The sequence below is a fragment of the Watersipora subatra genome, chromosome 8, assembly GCF_963576615.1.
Source record: "Watersipora subatra chromosome 8, tzWatSuba1.1, whole genome shotgun sequence".
NCBI classification, from domain to species: Eukaryota; Metazoa; Bryozoa; class Gymnolaemata; order Cheilostomatida; family Watersiporidae; genus Watersipora; species Watersipora subatra.
Genome location: NC_088715.1, coordinates 39,698,688 through 39,717,702, shown reverse-complemented (window position 1 = coordinate 39,717,702; position 19,015 = coordinate 39,698,688). Strand labels below are relative to the sequence as shown.

Here is a 19,015-nt window from a genome sequence, read left to right as displayed (position 1 = left end):
CAAACACCTAGCTCTATATCTTGTTAACAGCATACATTCAAACACTTACCTCTATAACTTGATAACAGCATACATTCAAACACCTATCTCTATAACTTGATAACAGCATACATTCAAACACCTAGCTCTATATCTTGTTAACAGCATGCATTCAAACACCTAGCTCTATATCTTGTTAACAGCATACATTCAAACACTTACCTCTATAACTTGATAACAGCATACATTCAAACACCTATCTCTATATCTTGTTAACAGCATACATTCAAACACTTACCTCTATAACTTGATAACAGCATACATTCAAACACCTATCTCTATAACTTGATAACAGCATACATTCAAACACCTAGCTCTATATCTTGTTAACAGCATGCATTCAAACACCTAGCTCTATATCTTGTTAACAGCATACATTCAAACACTTACCTCTATAACTTGATAACAGCATACATTCAAACACCTATCTCTATAACTTGATAACAGCATACATTCAAACACCTATCTCTATATCTTGATAACAGCATACATTCAAACACCTAGCTCTATATCTTGTTAACAGCATACATTCAAACACTTACCTCTATAACTTGATAACAGCATACATTCAAACACCTATCTCTATAACTTGATAACAGCATACATTCAAACACCTAGCTCTATATCTTGTTAACAGCATGCATTCAAACACCTAGCTCTATATCTTGTTACCAGCATACATTCAAACACTTACCTCTATATCTTGTTAACAGCATGCATTCAAACACCTAGCTCTATATCTTGTTAACAGCATACATTCAAACACTTACCTCTATAACTTGATAACAGCATACATTCAAACACCTAGCTCTATATCTTGTTAACAGCATACATTCAAACACTTACCTCTACATCTTGATAACAGCATACATTCAAACACCTATCTCTATAACTTGATAACAGCATACATTCAAACACCTAGCTCTATATCTTGTTAACAGCATACATTCAAACACTTACCTCTATAACTTGATAACAGCATACATTCAAACACCTATCTCTATAACTTGATAACAGCATACATTCAAACACCTAGCTCTATATCTTGTTAACAGCATGCATTCAAACACCTAGCTCTATATCTTGTTAACAGCATACATTCAAACACTTACCTCTATAACTTGATAACAGCATACATTCAAACACCTATCTCTATAACTTGATAACAGCATACATTCAAACACCTATCTCTATATCTTGTTAACAGCATACATTCAAACACCTATCTCTATATCTTGTTAACAGCATACATTCAAACACCTATCTCTATAACTTGATAACAGCATACATTCAAACACCTATCTCTATAACTTGATAACAGCATACATTCAAACACCTATCTCTATATCTTGATAACAGCATACATTCAAACACCTATCTCTATAACTTGATAACAGCATACATTCAAACACCTAGCTCTATATCTTGATAACAGCATACATTCAAACACCTATCTCTATAACTTGATAACAGCATACATTCAAACACCTATCTCTACATCTTGTTAACAGCATACATTCAAACACCTAGCTCTATATCTTGTTAACAGCATACATTCAAACACCTAGCTCTATATCTTGTTAACAGCATACATTCAAACACCTATCTCTATATCTTGATAACAGCATACATTCAAACACTTACCTCTATAACTTGATAACAGCATACATTCAAACACCTATCTCTATATCTTGTTAACAGCATACATTCAAACACCTATCTCTATAACTTGATAACAGCATACATTCAAACACCTATCTCTATAACTTGATAACAGCATACATTCAAACACCTATCTCTATAACTTGTTAACAGCATACATTCAAACACCTATCTCTATAACTTGATAACAGCATACATTCAAACACCTATCTCTATATCTTGTTAACAGCATACATTCAAACACCTATCTCTATATCTTGTTAACAGCATACATTCAAACACCTATCTCTACATCTTGTTAACAGCATACATTCAAACACCTATCTCTATATCTTGTTAACAGCATACATTCAAACACCTATCTCTATAACTTGATAACAGCATACATTCAAACACCTATCTCTATAACTTGTTAACAGCATACATTCAAACACCTATCTCTATATCTTGTTAACAGCATACATTCAAACACCTAGCTCTATATCTTGTTAACAGCATACATTCAAACACCTATCTCTATAACTTGTTAACAGCATACATTCAAACACCTATCTCTATATCTTGTTAACAGCATACATTCAAACACCTATCTCTATAACTTGATAACAGCATACATTCAAACACCTATCTCTATATCTTGTTAACAGCATACATTCAAACACCTATCTCTATATCTTGTTAACAGCATACATTCAAACACCTATCTCTATAACTTGATAACAGCATACATTCAAACACCTATCTCTATAACTTGATAACAGCATACATTCAAACACCTAGCTCTATAACTTGATAACAGCATACATTCAAACACCTAGCTCTATATCTTGTTAACAGCATACATTCAAACACCCATCTCTATATCTTGTTAACAGCATACATTCAAACACCTATCTCTATAACTTGATAACAGCATACATTCAAACACCTAGCTCTATATCTTGTTAACAGCATACATTCAAACACTTACCTCTATAACTTGATAACAGCATACATTCAAACACCTATCTCTATAACTTGTTAACAGCATACATTCAAACACCTATCTCTATAACTTGATAACAGCATACATTCAAACACCTATCTCTATAACTTGATAACAGCATACATTCAAAAACCTATCTCTACATCTTGATAACAGCATACATTCAAACACCTATCTCTATAACTTGATAACAGCATACATTCAAACACCTATCTCTATAACTTGATAACAGCATACATTCAAACACCTATCTCTACATCTTGTTAACAGCATACATTCAAACACCTATCTCTATAACTTGATAACAGCATACATTCAAACACCTAGCTCTATATCTTGTTAACAGCATACATTCAAACACTTACCTCTATAACTTGATAACAGCATACATTCAAACACCCATCTCTATATCTTGTTAACAGCATACATTCAAACACCTATCTCTATAACTTGATAACAGCATACATTCAAACACCTATCTCTACATCTTGTTAACAGCATACATTCAAACACCTATCTCTATATCTTGTTAACAGCATACATTCAAACACCTATCTCTATAACTTGATAACAGCATACATTCAAACACCTATCTCTATAACTTGTTAACAGCATACATTCAAACACCTATCTCTATATCTTGTTAACAGCATACATTCAAACACCTAGCTCTATATCTTGTTAACAGCATACATTCAAACACCTAGCTCTATATCTTGTTAACAGCATACATTCAAACACCTATCTCTATATCTTGATAACAGCATACATTCAAACACTTACCTCTATAACTTGATAACAGCATACATTCAAACACCTATCTCTATATCTTGTTAACAGCATACATTCAAACACCTATCTCTATAACTTGATAACAGCATACATTCAAACACCTACATCTATAACTTGATAACAGCATACATTCAAACACCTATCTCTATAACTTGATAACAGCATACATTCAAACACTTACCTCTATAACTTGATAACAGCATACATTCAAACACCTATCTCTATATCTTGTTAACAGCATACATTCAAACACCTATCTCTATAACTTGATAACAGCATACATTCAAACACCTATCTCTATATCTTGTTAACAGCATACATTCAAACACCTAGCTCTATATCTTGTTAACAGCATACATTCAAACACCCATCTCTATATCTTGTTAACAACATACATTCAAACACCTATCTCTATAACTTGATAACAGCATACATTCAAACACCTATCTCTATATCTTGTTAACAGCATACATTCAAACACCAAGCTCTATATCTTGTTAACAGCATACATTCAAACACCTATCTCTATAACTTGATAACAGCATACATTCAAACACCTATCTCTATAACTTGATAACAGCATACATTCAAACACCTATCTCTATAACTTGTTAACAGCATACATTCAAACACCTATCTCTATAACTTGATAACTGCATACATTCAAACACCTATCTCTATAACTTGATAACAGCATACATTCAAACACCTAGCTCTATATCTTGTTAACAGCATACATTCAAACACCTATCTCTATAACTTGATAACAGCATACATTCAAACACCTAGCTCTATATCTTGTTAACAGCATACATTCAAACATCTAGCGCTATAACTTGATAACAGCATACATTCAAACACCTATCTCTATAACTTGATAACAGCATACATTCAAACACCTATCTCTATAACTTGATAACAGCATACATTCAAACACCTAGCTCTATATCTTGTTAACAGCATACATTCAAACACCTACATCTATAACTTGATAACAGCATACATTCAAACACCTAGCTCTATATCTTGTTAACAGCATACATTCAAACACTTACCTCTATAACTTGATAACAGCATACATTCAAACACCTATCTCTATAACTTGATAACAGCATACATTCAAACACCTATCTTTATAACTTGTTAACAGCATACATTCAAACACCTAGCTCTATATCTTGTTAACAGCATACATTCAAACACCTATCTCTATAACTTGATAACAGCATACATTCAAACACCTAGCTCTATATCTTGTTAACAGCATACATTCAAACACCTATCTCTATAACTTGATAACAGCATACATTCAAACACCTACATCTATAACTTGATAACAGCATACATTCAAACACCTATCTCTATATCTTGTTAACAGCATACATTCAAACACCTAGCTCTATATCTTGTTAACAGCATACATTCAAACACCTACATCTATAACTTGATAACAGCATACATTCAAACACCTATCTCTATAACTTGATAACAGCATACATTCAAACACCTATCTCTATATCTTGTTAACAGCATACATTCAAACACCTAGCTGTATATCTATACGGACAAGACTTTTCATGTTTTTGTCACCCTCAACTGCGTCCGGATTACACTCTACATTATACTATGCTAGTAGGCTTTTTCTAGTCAAATGACAATTTGTTAAAATACCACGTTTGAGGATAGAGAACGTGTGAACTCAGATCTTTGGAGCACTAAAGATGAGGTGAATTTTTAAAGATTTATAAAAAAAGTATTTACACTTGGAAGTAATATAATATAAGGAAGCGCTTTAACATCCTTGAAAAAAGTGAAACGAGGCTAAAAAGTGAAGTTGACCAAGTTGGTAGCAGTGCAGCACTCTTACTAGTCAGATAAAGGCTTAGGAATACTCACCTGTCTTGTCTTCTAACTCAACCTTGACCCGCGTCACACCCTTGACAGCTGACATCTTACCCTGAATTTTTCGAACGCATGACATGCACGTCATATTTTCTATACATAATACTAGAACACTCTTGTTAACACCTGCACAGTCTAAAACGAAACATACACATCAAACAATAAAAATAAAGCATGTTTTTTGTCTTATGAAAATTGAAGTACCTCCTAGAGTTGCGAGTCAGAAAGTGATGATTATTATAAACCTATTTTAAAGCTATTGTTATCTTAAAGTCTTATTAGAAAAAGGTCATCTTTAAAAGCAAATAACTCCAATTGCTTTCTTATCTGAAGGCTGTGCAAGCGACATCATCAAACAAGAACCTCAGCAAATAAAGAATTATGGAAATTTGATAGCCTTCAGATGTGCCAACAGTTGGACATGAAAAGTGACTATCAGGACATACGAAACCACTAATTGCTAGCGATGGTATGTCAACCTTCTACCTGCAGATATTTTACTAAATTGACAACAAGACTCCCAAACACCGCACAGACAAACTGACAACCAAAGACAAGAATGGTGCATTCAAAAAAAAAAAACAGTCCTTACACTACAAAATCACAAGATATGATTGTGTATTGTATAAACCAATCACAAAGCAGCATTAAAACTGAATCAGATAAACTGATGTCCGATGCTAACAGACTCATGTACTCCAGCGTGAGAGAGAGAGAAAAGTATCCTTATTAACATTTAGATTAGAGACGCAAGGAATGTGGTAGTAATCAAGGACATCTAATCACAAACTATTAGCGTATTAAAGGAGTTGATGTTACACATCAAATACAGTCAGACCTTAACATTAGGTAATCTGTCAGCAGTATATATGACACATCTTAAAAATTCTCAGCCAGACAGTGAGTTAATGTTTGGGAACATCTGATCACATAAAATACGTCAGACTGCTTTTCATATTATTGAATATAGTGAAAGATAAAAGATTTAGGTTTATAATAATGTTTTACTAATAAAAATTATCCAACGTGGTGTAGATCGCAGAGTTGGCATGAAAAAATCAAATATTATAAATTGTTGATTGGAATAATGATATTTTTGGGGAAAAAATTACTATGTTTTTCATAATTTTGTAAAAATCAGTGTTTCTTGACAAACCATGTCGTATTTATGTAACAAATATGTAAAAACTCATCTGTCATGATTTGGAAAGCATGATGAATATAATTGACTGTGTGTAGAGGCATGCTACGAATATAATTGACTGCGTGTAGTGGCATGCTACGGATATAATTGACTGCGTGTAGTGGCATGCTACGGATATAATTGACTGCGTGTAGTGGCATGCTACGGATATAATTAACAAGCGTGTAGTGAAATGCTATGGATATAATTGACTGCGTGTAGTGGCATGCTATGGATATAATTGACTGTGTGTAGTGGCATGCTACGGATATAATTAACAAGCGTGTAGTGGCATGCTACGGATATAATTAACAAGCGTGTAGTGAAATGCTACGGAAGGACCTTTGAAAGGAGGACCTATGAGTTTATTTAGTAACCATCAAAGCAGTATTAATTGTGAAATATCAAGTGTAAATGGTAGTTTGCTCCCATTACTCAGTTTCAAAAAGGACATTATGACGTCAAACTCCTTGCTACAATGAGCTCGAGTGCAAGCATTCAATCATATTCTCCGCATTGGGTTTAGTTCATTCAGAACTAAAAAACCGACTAAGAACTAAGAAAACGGGCGAGCTGATGTTTATATTTTGCATGATCAATGACATCGATCACACAAAGGGAGAATGTCATGTTCTTGTCTTTGGTTTTCAATTGACTTTGTGCTAGTAGCTCTAATCCAGTAACTTATACATGTATATGTAGTTTGCACCACATTATCTAATTTTATATGGCTGTTGAATGAGAGAAGTATAAGAATTTGTCAAACTAAAGCACGCTAGTAACTAATACTGACAACTGGGTTCACCAGCTATCTCATGTGCAATGCAGTACACAGACAATTTGCATGAGCAAACATGAGCAAAAGAATCAAATATATCAAAAAATTATGAGCATCGTAAAAATAAATTTACATTGAAAAATCTTATTTTTGCTGAAAAAAATTTATCATCTGCCAACAGTTTGGTAGCTCTACTAACCTTGGTCAAGCTTAGAGGATGGGAAGCTGGCTGAAAAACCAAGGTCCTCAAGGCTCGCCCGAATGTCCTCCTTTGTAGTCACAATCGCGTCAAAGAGCACCTCCACTTTTTTATAAGTCAATGAGACTTTAACGGAGCAGACTCCTGTCTTAGATTTGATGGAGTCTTCTATCTTGGCCACGCAAGACTCGCCTTTCATGCCTTCAATCAGTACAAAACAAACGATTTTGAAAACGCAATGACAATTAATTGTTCTGCACAATTACATAAATACTACTAAAACTCCAATTAATCTAATTGAACATAATGAATAAATCATAAGCATTCAGCATGAGTCATACAGGCACCTAGTTGTCAGTTGCACAAAATTCATATATAGTTGGTACAGTAGTCATACACGAGTCATTCATAAGGAAAAGTGAATGCGCTATAAAAACTGTATGATCAAATAGGATATAATTATGCTGAAAGTTGCAGAGGTAATAAAAACGCTTTTGAACAGAAAATGCATTTTTAGTCAACATCTACAACATCTACCATTCTAACTTTCAAATGAAGGTGTTTGTTTATTTTTTCTGTATCTGGCCAACGCATAATTCAAATATTTGAAAGCACAAGGCATAGCTAAATCAGACTGCTGAAAAATATTTTTTACTTGTTATGTTACAAATTCGCTCAAAATTTAAAATAGCTTATAAACAATGTCAGGTAACGTAGTAGCCAGTGGCTAAGTTTCTTTGCTCAATGAATTGAATAACTTAATCTAGTCTAAACTAGTGATTGATGTGAGATTGATGAGTGGCTACAATTAATACAAACTGAGAAAACGAGAGAAAAATCCTGAATATGATGAATTTGTAATAACAATGAGTGCTTAGAAGTGTGTGTATGAAAAAGGTTACAGAAGATTTGCGGAAGAAGGTTGCGGAAGAAGCTATCCATGAAAGATTTGAATACAATGTACAAAGTAATTAGTACAAGCGTAACGATGAGATATCGGAATTAAATACATCACTGAAAGGCATGAGAGGAAACGATGTTCTTTGTCTGACTGAGCGGAGAGAGAGAATGTATATATGCCATTTTTACTGCCTACTCGAGATTACCCAACATCCAACTGTTCATGTGAAAAGCGAGGTTTTTCACATGAACAGTTGAAATAAATAAATTTTCAAAAAGGAAATAATTTTTGCCTTACAAAAAGTGGTAATAGAACTCCGACATGTCAAACCAATGCAATGCCGATGACGACACCGAACCAATATGTTATTAACCAATAGTTCTTCGCAGCTAACACATTTTAACCAATCGCTATTCACTGGAAACTACAAAAATACAAACACTTCAATTAATATATATAGATTCACTAAAGTTCCATGAGTAGATATTATAACAAATGAAATATGGTAACAGACTTGATGAACTTTAGCGGTGAAAAGTTAGTCACCTGAGAGTTCATACAGAGCACAGAGTTAATTATTTAAATTATTCATCATGATTACCCTGACAATGTTTACTAAGCTCGAGTTTCATGTGAATGAGAATAGGAACAAAAATATACTCATTAGTAAGCCTTTAAAACTGGGTGCCAAGGCTAAAACAAAGCTCAGTACGCGCTGAATGATGTATTGAACCATGTGGTAGCCTGCAATAAGTTTAAGAAATTAAACCCTACAGCCAAATACGGTGTAGATTAAAGAGCATACATACACACCATCTACCAGTATCAAATACGGTGTAGATTAAAGAGCATACATACACACCATCTACCAGTATCAAATACGGTGTAGATTAAAGAGCATACATACACACCATCTACCAGTATCAAATACGGTGTAGATTAAAGAGCATACATACACACCATCTACCAGTATCAAATACGGTGTAGATTAAAGAGCATACATACACACCATCTACCAGTATCAAATACGGTGTAGATTAAAGAGCATACATACACACCATCTACCAGTATCAAATACGGTGTAGATTAAAGAGCATACATACACACCATCTACCAGTATCAAATACGGTGTAGATTAAAGAGCATACATACACACCATCTACCAGTATCAAATACGGTGTAGATTAAAGAGCATACACACACACCATCTACCAGTATCAAATACGGTGTAGATTAAAGAGCATACATACACACCATCTACCAGTATCGTCACATTTTCTCTTTCTTCAGCATTGAAAGCATCGTTCTCATTGGCCGAAAATGTAGCTTTGAAACCCAAACTATTAATGGAGTCGGCGATCTGTTGAGCGTTAGTAGCAGAGGCTAGATATTCCACCTTCGCCTCCCTCTTTTCTAGAGAAACCTGTGTTTAGAGAAACCAGAGGGTTCATGTTATGAACATATGGTGTGCTGGAGGCCTGTCAAACTGGCCATTATTTTACAGCCAAAGTACAATCAGTTATACGAAACGCGCATTATTTTAACTATAAGAGTATACATATCAGATAATCCAATAACAGTATAGGTCACAAATATATTGAGTGATGCTACGCAAGATGGAGTCTTTATTAATAGTAGCAATGGCAACAAGAGGCGGGTCCATTAAGCTGGCAGTATGTACTTGAGATTAAGCTATAGATCTTAATAGCAGGAACAGCCTATTAGAATTTTATTAATGGGATTAGTGATGGGATTAGTGATGGGATTAGTGATGGGTACTATTAAGGCGTGGTCACACGAGCACCGAACCGACGTAGGATCGGTTCGGAGGCTGGTTCGGTTCGTGGCACATGTCACACGGCTACCGAAGTAACTTCGCTTCCTAGATACCATACGTATAGAGACAGGACACAGTTTCATTAGTAGTTGTTATGTATTTGAGTTAAATATTTCTATTGTAAACAAAAAAAAACTTTGAGGAACAATTATAAATTATAATTAAACAGCAGATTTATCAGAAGATCGTTCGGCTGCTCAAAATAAATCACTCGATACAAATATTTTGCTAACCCTTCCCATCAACATAATTATATTTTTTATTAACATATGAATGTTTTTCTATGCTGAGTACATAACAAACAAAATCAGTCTTTATCATAGTACTGTGGTTTTACATAAATAAATCAGTCAACGATACTTCATCAGGATGAATATGACACATTACTTATATTCCACACGAAAGAAAATCACAACCATTCCCTTACATTTATGCAAAACTTAAGTGCAACATCTTACATTTATGCAACCCAATCACAAGTCCGGGTGAACCTTGTCGTAAATTGCTTCATGTTGTTTATTTAACGAAATAAAAGTATCGTCCCATTTCTTTTTTAACTTTACTCGCACGTAAGGAGAAATGTGACGCGTGCTCGCTACAATTCTAGAATTTTAACCAGCCAATAAGAGCAAGGGTTCGGCACGAAATTTCGAGCAGTACCGAAATAGTTCGTTTCGGTCAGAAATGTCCTCAACCGAACTTTTTAGAGCTGAAAACGACGTCGTTTTGCGTCATTTAGTTCGGTTCGGTGCCCGTGTGACCACGGCTTTACTAAACTCTTGCTCGATTGTTGCCATCGATGGAGTTAAAACATTTGAGATTGGCTTATTCTGGTACCTGATGTGTGATTACCAGATGAAGACCAATAATGGCCTGATCAGATGTAAGGCAATATATTGACCAATGGCATAAAAACTGAAGAAACAAATATTTACAAATTTTTTTTTCGGAAAGGAGAGTCGTATGCAGAGAAAGACGGCGGCCATATGTCTGTTGTGGATAGGTTTGAGAAACCATCATAGAACGTGAGTGGCAAATATTCGTAGACATGGAAGCAAATATTCATAACCACTTCATAGACATAGAAGCCTGCGAGTTCAAGGTCATATTCGAGCTGATCAAGAATGCATCAACTAACCTTTATGGAGAGAAGCCCGGGAAAATCAGCAAGACTTGATTCAATATGTTGGACACATGACTGGCATGTCATGCCATAAACATGAATAGACACTGTTCTTCTATCCATAGTAAGACTAGCGCTTTATACACTACTAAAAGTGAGGATATAATTCAGCGACAACATTGTGAAGTACGGACATAAAATAGATAGGCAAGATATTCACCATCTCCAGTTTTTACAGTTCAAACATATCCTTCAACATTTACTTATGAAACTAGTTTTGCATAAGTTTCGTAAAGCGCTAAAAGAGGCACCAGCTAGTAAATCTCCAACCTTATGTGATGTGAAGCGCTGTAATACAAAGCCATGTGCGTGACAGTGTCTCCCATTGTCAAGATCAAGCATTCAGAAACATATTTTCTCTTGTCATACTAAAGGTAGGTTCGTTAGTTCTATGACCCCCATGACCCCTTTCAATGACCAAAAACAGCACTTTCAATCATGCTTGCGAATGGAGGTGAGTCGAAAAGTAAACCCTGGAATTTGAAAAGCAAAAGCGCTCAGCATTTTTTTTCTCACCTCACCTGAGACTTTCTAGTCACGATGTCATTCTTGGAAAGCAAAATAAAGGGCATTAAAAAGAGTGAGCCAAATCGTACTTCTCACATTGTTAACTCAAAGGAAAGTGCCGAAATGATGTATGAAGAAGCATTCTATATACAGTCAAACATGGATAACTCGCCCACGAATAGCTCGAACACATGGTTAACTCGAACGGTTTCTTTTGTCCGTTCCCACGTAATGATAAATTGCTATAGATAACTCGACCTCAACTCTGTTATCTCGAACAGTTTTTTGCCCAACGGCTACCGAGACGGTTGTTATCGCTTTAGAAAATCACTTTATTCCAAGTCATAGAGGTAAACCTCAACTTTTCGTAAATCATAGGCGTCGTTATTACCACCGTCGGCAAAATACTTTTGTCAACGACTTTTCTAAAGGTTTGGTGAATTTTGATTTTTACCAAACATCCGGTTAGCCATCGCCTTTCGGAAGCATGGAAAAGTGAGGTGACCTTCGCATAAACTTCAAGAAAAATCGGCAAAATTGATCTCAGTTAAAACGCTAAAAAGGAAAAGATGTCTTTTCTTCTGAGCATTTCAACAACGATCAAGTTTTGCCAATTTTAATCTAAAAAACGTCCTGACAATGACATCACCTCAAACAACAAAACAATCTCAAGTGATAGAAAAATCTCCTATACTTTTTGATAAAAAAGTTTTAAACTTTACCTTAGAAGCATTTAATTTGACACAAGCCATTTATGTTTTTGATTTCTATTATAGTTTGTATATGTGCATGTATCTACTAATAAATAAATAAATACATGGACTTGTGACAGTGCTCTGATAACTTGAACGCTCTGATAACTTGAACACTTTCGCTCGGTCCCGTGAAGTTCGAGTTATCCATGTTTGACTGTACTTGCTTTCCGTATAACCATATGACTGCTGGGAAAATGCTCAGCAATGTCAAAGGAGTATTATAGGTCTCAGTTAATAATTTGACAATACTATAGTGCATGTGGAGATAGTGCTACTAGTATTAGATAGTACTAGTATTACAAAGGGCGGGTAGGTAGTGAATAACAGTATTACTATGGGTAGGTAGTTAACAGTATTACTATGGGTAGGTAGCTAGTAACAGTATGACTAAGGGAAGGTAGTTAGTAACAGTATTACTATGGGTAGTTAGTAATAGCATCACTATGGGTAGGTAATTAGTAACAGTATTACAAGGCAGTTACAAAGGGGAGAACTCTAATTCCAAAGTTTAGATGGGGAGAACACTTGTTATAGGCAGCTGTATCAAAATTTCACTAGTTTTCTGATGGCCAAGCTGAAGGAAAGCACAATACCAACCAAAAGGTGAAACAGCTGGATTCTAACATTTCCTCAAAAATTTATTTTAAAATTTGAAAAGATAAATGTTATCCAGTTTCTTTATGATACATATACATACAACCAGTGAGACTAGACGAATGTACATACCATGATTAGCAGCAGTGGGTTGGCTATTGAAAAGACGATGTTCTGTATATTTGGCCTACAAACTAAGAGAACAGAATTTTACATATCAAATTGGAAAGTATCTGCGTGAGCAGGAAGATGAACTATCAGATGGAGGCAAATGTCAGATGATACTAAACCTTACATAGATTATATGACATCCTATTACTAAGGTCTAAACTTTAGATGGTAGTAAATCCTGATACTGAACCTTCGATGATTCTAAATTTTTAAACTATGTTAAACCTTAGATAAGAGACGCCTTGATGTGTTTAATGTTGAACTACGTAATATATTTTTGCGGCAACTAGCTTTCAATGCCTAGATCTCCTTGTGCAACTCCTTGCTCCAATAATACAACATTGGCACATGAAGCTATTTACCACTCAGTGATGGCTAAATAGTAACACTATTGAGAAGATATACTAATATACATTGTAACTTTGTTCACCAAATAGTGACCAAATAAATATAAATCCCAACAAAGCTTCTCAAAAATTTAGGCTAGCGGAAAACAGCTCAAAGGCAACTTTGTTACATTTGCAGCTGATGTAATTTGTAACAGCTAAGCAAGCTAATGAATAGAACCAATAACATTCACGAATAATCACTTTAATAAAGCTATATTTTAACCACTTTTCACTTTTACCAACAGGTGTTTAAGGTCGGAATTATTAATCTTCGCTTCTACCAGCAGAAATATCGTAGGTTTTCTAGCGAAGACAACATTAGTACAAACAGTATGTTCGTAACTCTGTCAAAGTTACTCGGGTGAGTAACTAAAGTAAGTCAGTAATACTTTTGATGGCAGATTCCACTACTTATTCTGTGTAAATGACAAATCAGTAAGTCATATGCTAAATGAGGACTAAAGAGTCTTAACACCTCATTGTTACAATTACAACAGTTATGTGTTTAGTTTAAATTCTTCTAAAAAGCAGCATATGGATTAAACAAACGCTTATTTCTGTGGTACCCATACCTGCCAACTCTCACGCATTGGGCGTGAGACTCACGCAATCACCCCAAAGAACAAATGAAAATGCGTGAGATTTTTGCCCCAATTTCCACAATTTTATATATACTATCATTGATACATCAATTGCCTCAAAACCAAATCTCACGCATTGCCCCACTCTTGGGTTGGCAGGTCTGGACTGGTACCTTGTAGAAAACATGTTGTAAAATGTGACTATTGATTACTACAATAAAGACTGCTCATATATAAAAAGACAATATAATAATTACTTTTTTAGCAATTTACTTACAGATACATGTACGAGCATGAAGAAACTACGCCCGTAACCAAACGAGCTAACGCCTGCGAATGATCACAACGACCAGAACCGAACGGCCGCTTACGACTACTAAAACTAAACCAACTATTATTAGGTTCCGCATTACCGATTTTAAACGATCATTACTTAATAACCCGACTGAATTTAGACTGAATGGGCAAGGTCATTTATCAGCGTTTTAATTTGAGCGCCATCTTGAAATAGGCTACATGATTACGCCTTCATTTATAGTAACTGAGCGACATTGTATAACGTTTAATCTCAATGAGCCGTGGATGCTTATATCCATCCCCAATCTTAATCAACCTATATATCAAAATCAAGCTAGCTAAAGATCTACAGATTCATAGGTTATAAGTTTTTGTTGTAGATGGCTATTGGCATGGTTTCAACAATAGGGAGACAACTCTATATGGGCTCTATATAATTTGCATTTCTTATCATCAGATGTTTCCACTGGATTTAAGGGTATTATTGGCATTGCTCACCTTACCAGCCCAGTGAACTTTAGCTTTAAAACTTATTGACTATTTACAGTAATAAAAGATCGCAAACAGTTGTTTACATCACCAAGAGCAGAAAACTGGCCAAAACTGTTGTATACATTTGACTAAAATCTTGCAACTTACATTACTTTGTTCGAAAAGTGATTGGATTGGCCTCGAGCCTAGATTAGCTTTAGCTATTGTGCCAGTAGGTCCCAACGCTCGATATATCTTGATTTGTGTTATATTTATATGTGTTATTCGTTGAAATAGACCAAAAACAAACTATAAATCTTAATTACAGTATGCTTGACCACAAAATTTATTTGTGATTTAGAAAATAAATGATATATGCATAGAAAATGAGCCAGATGCTCGGATGCTAATACAATGTCTAATAGCATTATGTATAAAAAGTATATAATAAATTAAACAACTAAATGCCTTCAAACTGTACAAATTGTATGCATATATAAAACAAACTATAAATCTTAATTACATTATACTTGACCATCAAATTTGTTTGTGATTCAAAAAATAAATGATTCATGCATGAAAAATTAATGAGCCATATGCTCTGATGATAATAATATAACGCCTAATAGCATTATAGTATATATAAATTATATAATAAATTGAACTACTACATGCCTGCAAACTGTACAATTTGTATGCATATATAATGAAAAATCTTAAAAATAAATACTAACTTAAACCGGATATAGGCAATTTACGTCACAGCGACATAACAGTTCACCGTCCTCTAACTAATATGTTTTTGTAGCATTATGTCTGATGTTCATTGACTTCACTTTATATAAATCTAGGTTTCTTAAGTTAGCAAAGTGGTGCTGTCTTAAATCAAAGTATGTTTCAACCACTGAAGCTAGTAGTGAGAAATGATTATCAATTCCTACCGAAGTGTCAGTACAATGTTGCTTTAATTCAAATATATCATAGTGTGCAGTCTCTTCTTTTACACACTTCAGAATCTTGGGATATTTCAAACAATGATTTGCTGATGTAGCCGTCTTTAGATACTTTTCGGCGCAAAGAACAGTTGTTACAACACCATAAGAAGGAGAAATCAAGCCACCGTTGTTCTCAACTCTTAACAGAACATGAATATCATCATATTTGCTAACTTCCTTAGACTGAATTAGGGAGAGTTTACATGGCTCACAACGAAATTGTTAAGCAGTTTTCTGAGAAGCCAACCAGATAAATATACAGCAATGTTACCAAGAACAAGATGTGATGTAATGTTTAGCAATTCTTCGGGAAGCATAGTTTGCCTGTCAATAACATCTTTAACATAATCTTCGCCACCAACAGTCGGTGGCACATAGGTAGTAGAAGCATGTAACAATGCAGTGTCCTCCATAGATCTGACATTACCAGCAGCTCCTAGTGTAACACCACATCTTGTAACCAAGCGCCTAAAGATATGCCGGAACTGCTCTGCTGATGGTTTGTTGTTCCAGCCTTCTGAAATAATAACAGTTATCCTTTGTTGCAATTGGAAATAAAATGCAAATGTTGCTGAAATATGGACTGAATAATGATTTTTAAAAGAAAACTGTTAGGCAGTTAAGGTACCAGCCTAAATGTCCCCATTACAATCAAACATACCAAGAAAATAGTTTCATAGTCCAGCAATATCATGGTGTCCAGCAATATATGAATTGATTCTATTTAGGTTTTGGCGACCATTATCTTGAAGCTTGGTGATATCATTTTTTGTATGATCCATGATTTGGCCCACTTGATCTATTTTGCTTGAAAGCAGCATTTGATCTGAAAAGCTATATTCAGCAGGTAAAATCACATATTGCAAAGCATAATATGTGCGTTTTCAGCTATACTTGGATGAGATGAATTATCAAGCACTATACTACATACCACACCTACGCATAACATTAAAGAACAACTCTAGATGGTCTTGTGAGAACTTGTACATCAGCAGGTAATCTAAATGACCAGGCTTCAGTAGCTTCTAAACTAAACCGAGCACTACATCAACAGCACACACCAATCCAGTAATGCAAACATGCCTACAAACAAACCACAAAAATATGTCAATACATAAACATTGTTAATTTTTTTTACTGTACATGAGAGATGCTCAAATAACGGCCTGTGGTGGGCCACTATCAAATTTAACCTGGCCCACCTTACAAGGTCTCAAAAAAGTTACTTTTTGCCCATATTTGGAATGCAACCCATTTTAGGCTGGTTTGTAAAGCTTTATGTAGAGTATTTCTCTATACAATAGGTGCACATATTCGCTAAAGACAACGAAGCATAATTTGTTATTGACACATGGATGTAGTTGTAAAGTAATATAATATATAGGAATATAGTTATAAAAATACAATAATGTTCTTAAACTCATATACAACTTCAGTTCATACCATCATACATCTTGTAGCCTATCAAGATTTTCAAATATATTAAATATTGGCCCTCAATTAAAAAGATTTGGGCACCTCTGCTGTACATCAATATAGGTTAATGCAGGCTTATAACAATTATGTACTAATATCGCATTACACTACATCACGCAGCTACTAGTCTAAAAAACTAAAAAGCAGAACAATACACACAAAGATCATAAACTAGAAAAGGGAACAATAAACAAAGAGTATTTAATCATAGAAGCAAACTGAAATATTGTGAAAAAATAACAGACTATATCAGGTCACCAAACAATAGATCATTACCAGAATATTATGTGTACAATTCTGATTCAAGCCAAAATTTGAGTTGGTATTTCAGTCTATATTGACCATAGCGAAGAGATATGAATCGAACAGTAAAACAAGCAGCAATTTCAACAAAAACATGTTGTACCGTCTGTATAAGTGTTGTACAAAGGTGTATCATCCATTGTTCTCAAACTCATAAGACATGTGTTTGTGTCTAGTAAAAACGAAGTTAGACACTCCATACTAGACAACTGTATAGGCCGTTTATAGCCTCGACCTGCAACTGAATGACTATTGAGTATATTAAATAGTCTATCAACTTTCTGTAGAAACACAAAAAGAAACCACATTTACAAACATTGGATGAATTTTAATATTTACAACCTATATAAGTTAACCTACATTATTCCAACTGTGATACCACTGCCATGCATGACATCAAAATGTCCAATAACAAGTCTTTGCAGTATCAAATTGCAAATACACATAAGAAAATAGACTCACACGAACTAACCTATATAAACTCAACTGTGGCATCACAGTCTTAAAATTGTGGCAAATTTAACGCTTTCAGGGTAATTAGAGAATCAGCCACCGACGCAGATAACACCTAGGTAGCAAGAACAACATATAAAACTTAAGCATACAGATAAGCACACTAGCTAAGCTAAATTGCCTAACCAGCTGCCAGCAAGCTACTAACCAGCTACTAGTGAGCTTCTAATCAGCTACTAGTAAGCTTCTAACCAGCTACTAGCAAGCTTTTAACCAGCTACTAGCAAGCTACTAACCAGCTACTAGCAAGATACTAACCAGCTACTAGCAAGCTTTTAACCAGCTACTAGCAAGCTTCTAACCAGCTACTAGCAAGCTTTTAACCAGCTACTAGCAAGCTTTTAACGAGCTACTAGCAAGCTTCTAGCCAGCTACTAGCAAGCTTCTAACCAGCTACTAGCAAGTTTCTTCTAAACAATTACTGCTGTACTAGTGCTACTAATGCAGGAATAAAACGCTAAACTCACTTGTGAAATGATATATCATTAATTCTCCGTGTTTC

At 34.7% G+C, this 19,015-nt stretch overlaps 1 protein-coding gene across 3 annotated transcripts in view; it reads right to left on the bottom strand.

The window, feature by feature from the left end:
* Positions 1–14,781, bottom strand: part of LOC137401544 (copper-transporting ATPase 1-like) — an 82,390-nt gene extending 67,609 nt beyond the window's left edge. For 2 of the 3 annotated variants that reach the window (XM_068087957.1, XM_068087959.1), the window contains exons 1-6: positions 14,736–14,781; positions 13,450–13,511; positions 11,417–11,549; positions 9,696–9,864; positions 7,541–7,741; positions 5,375–5,515 (exon numbers count right to left, since the gene is read on the bottom strand). In XM_068087957.1, the coding sequence (XP_067944058.1) occupies positions 5,375–5,515; positions 7,541–7,741; positions 9,696–9,864; positions 11,417–11,524 (619 nt within the window). In that variant the 5' untranslated portion in view covers positions 11,525–11,549; positions 13,450–13,511; positions 14,736–14,781. The remainder of the gene's footprint in view (positions 1–5,374; positions 5,516–7,540; positions 7,742–9,695; positions 9,865–11,416; positions 11,550–13,449; positions 13,512–14,735) is intronic. The other variant, XM_068087958.1, reaches the window with a different exon arrangement.
* Between the last annotated feature and the right edge of the window lie 4,234 nt (positions 14,782–19,015).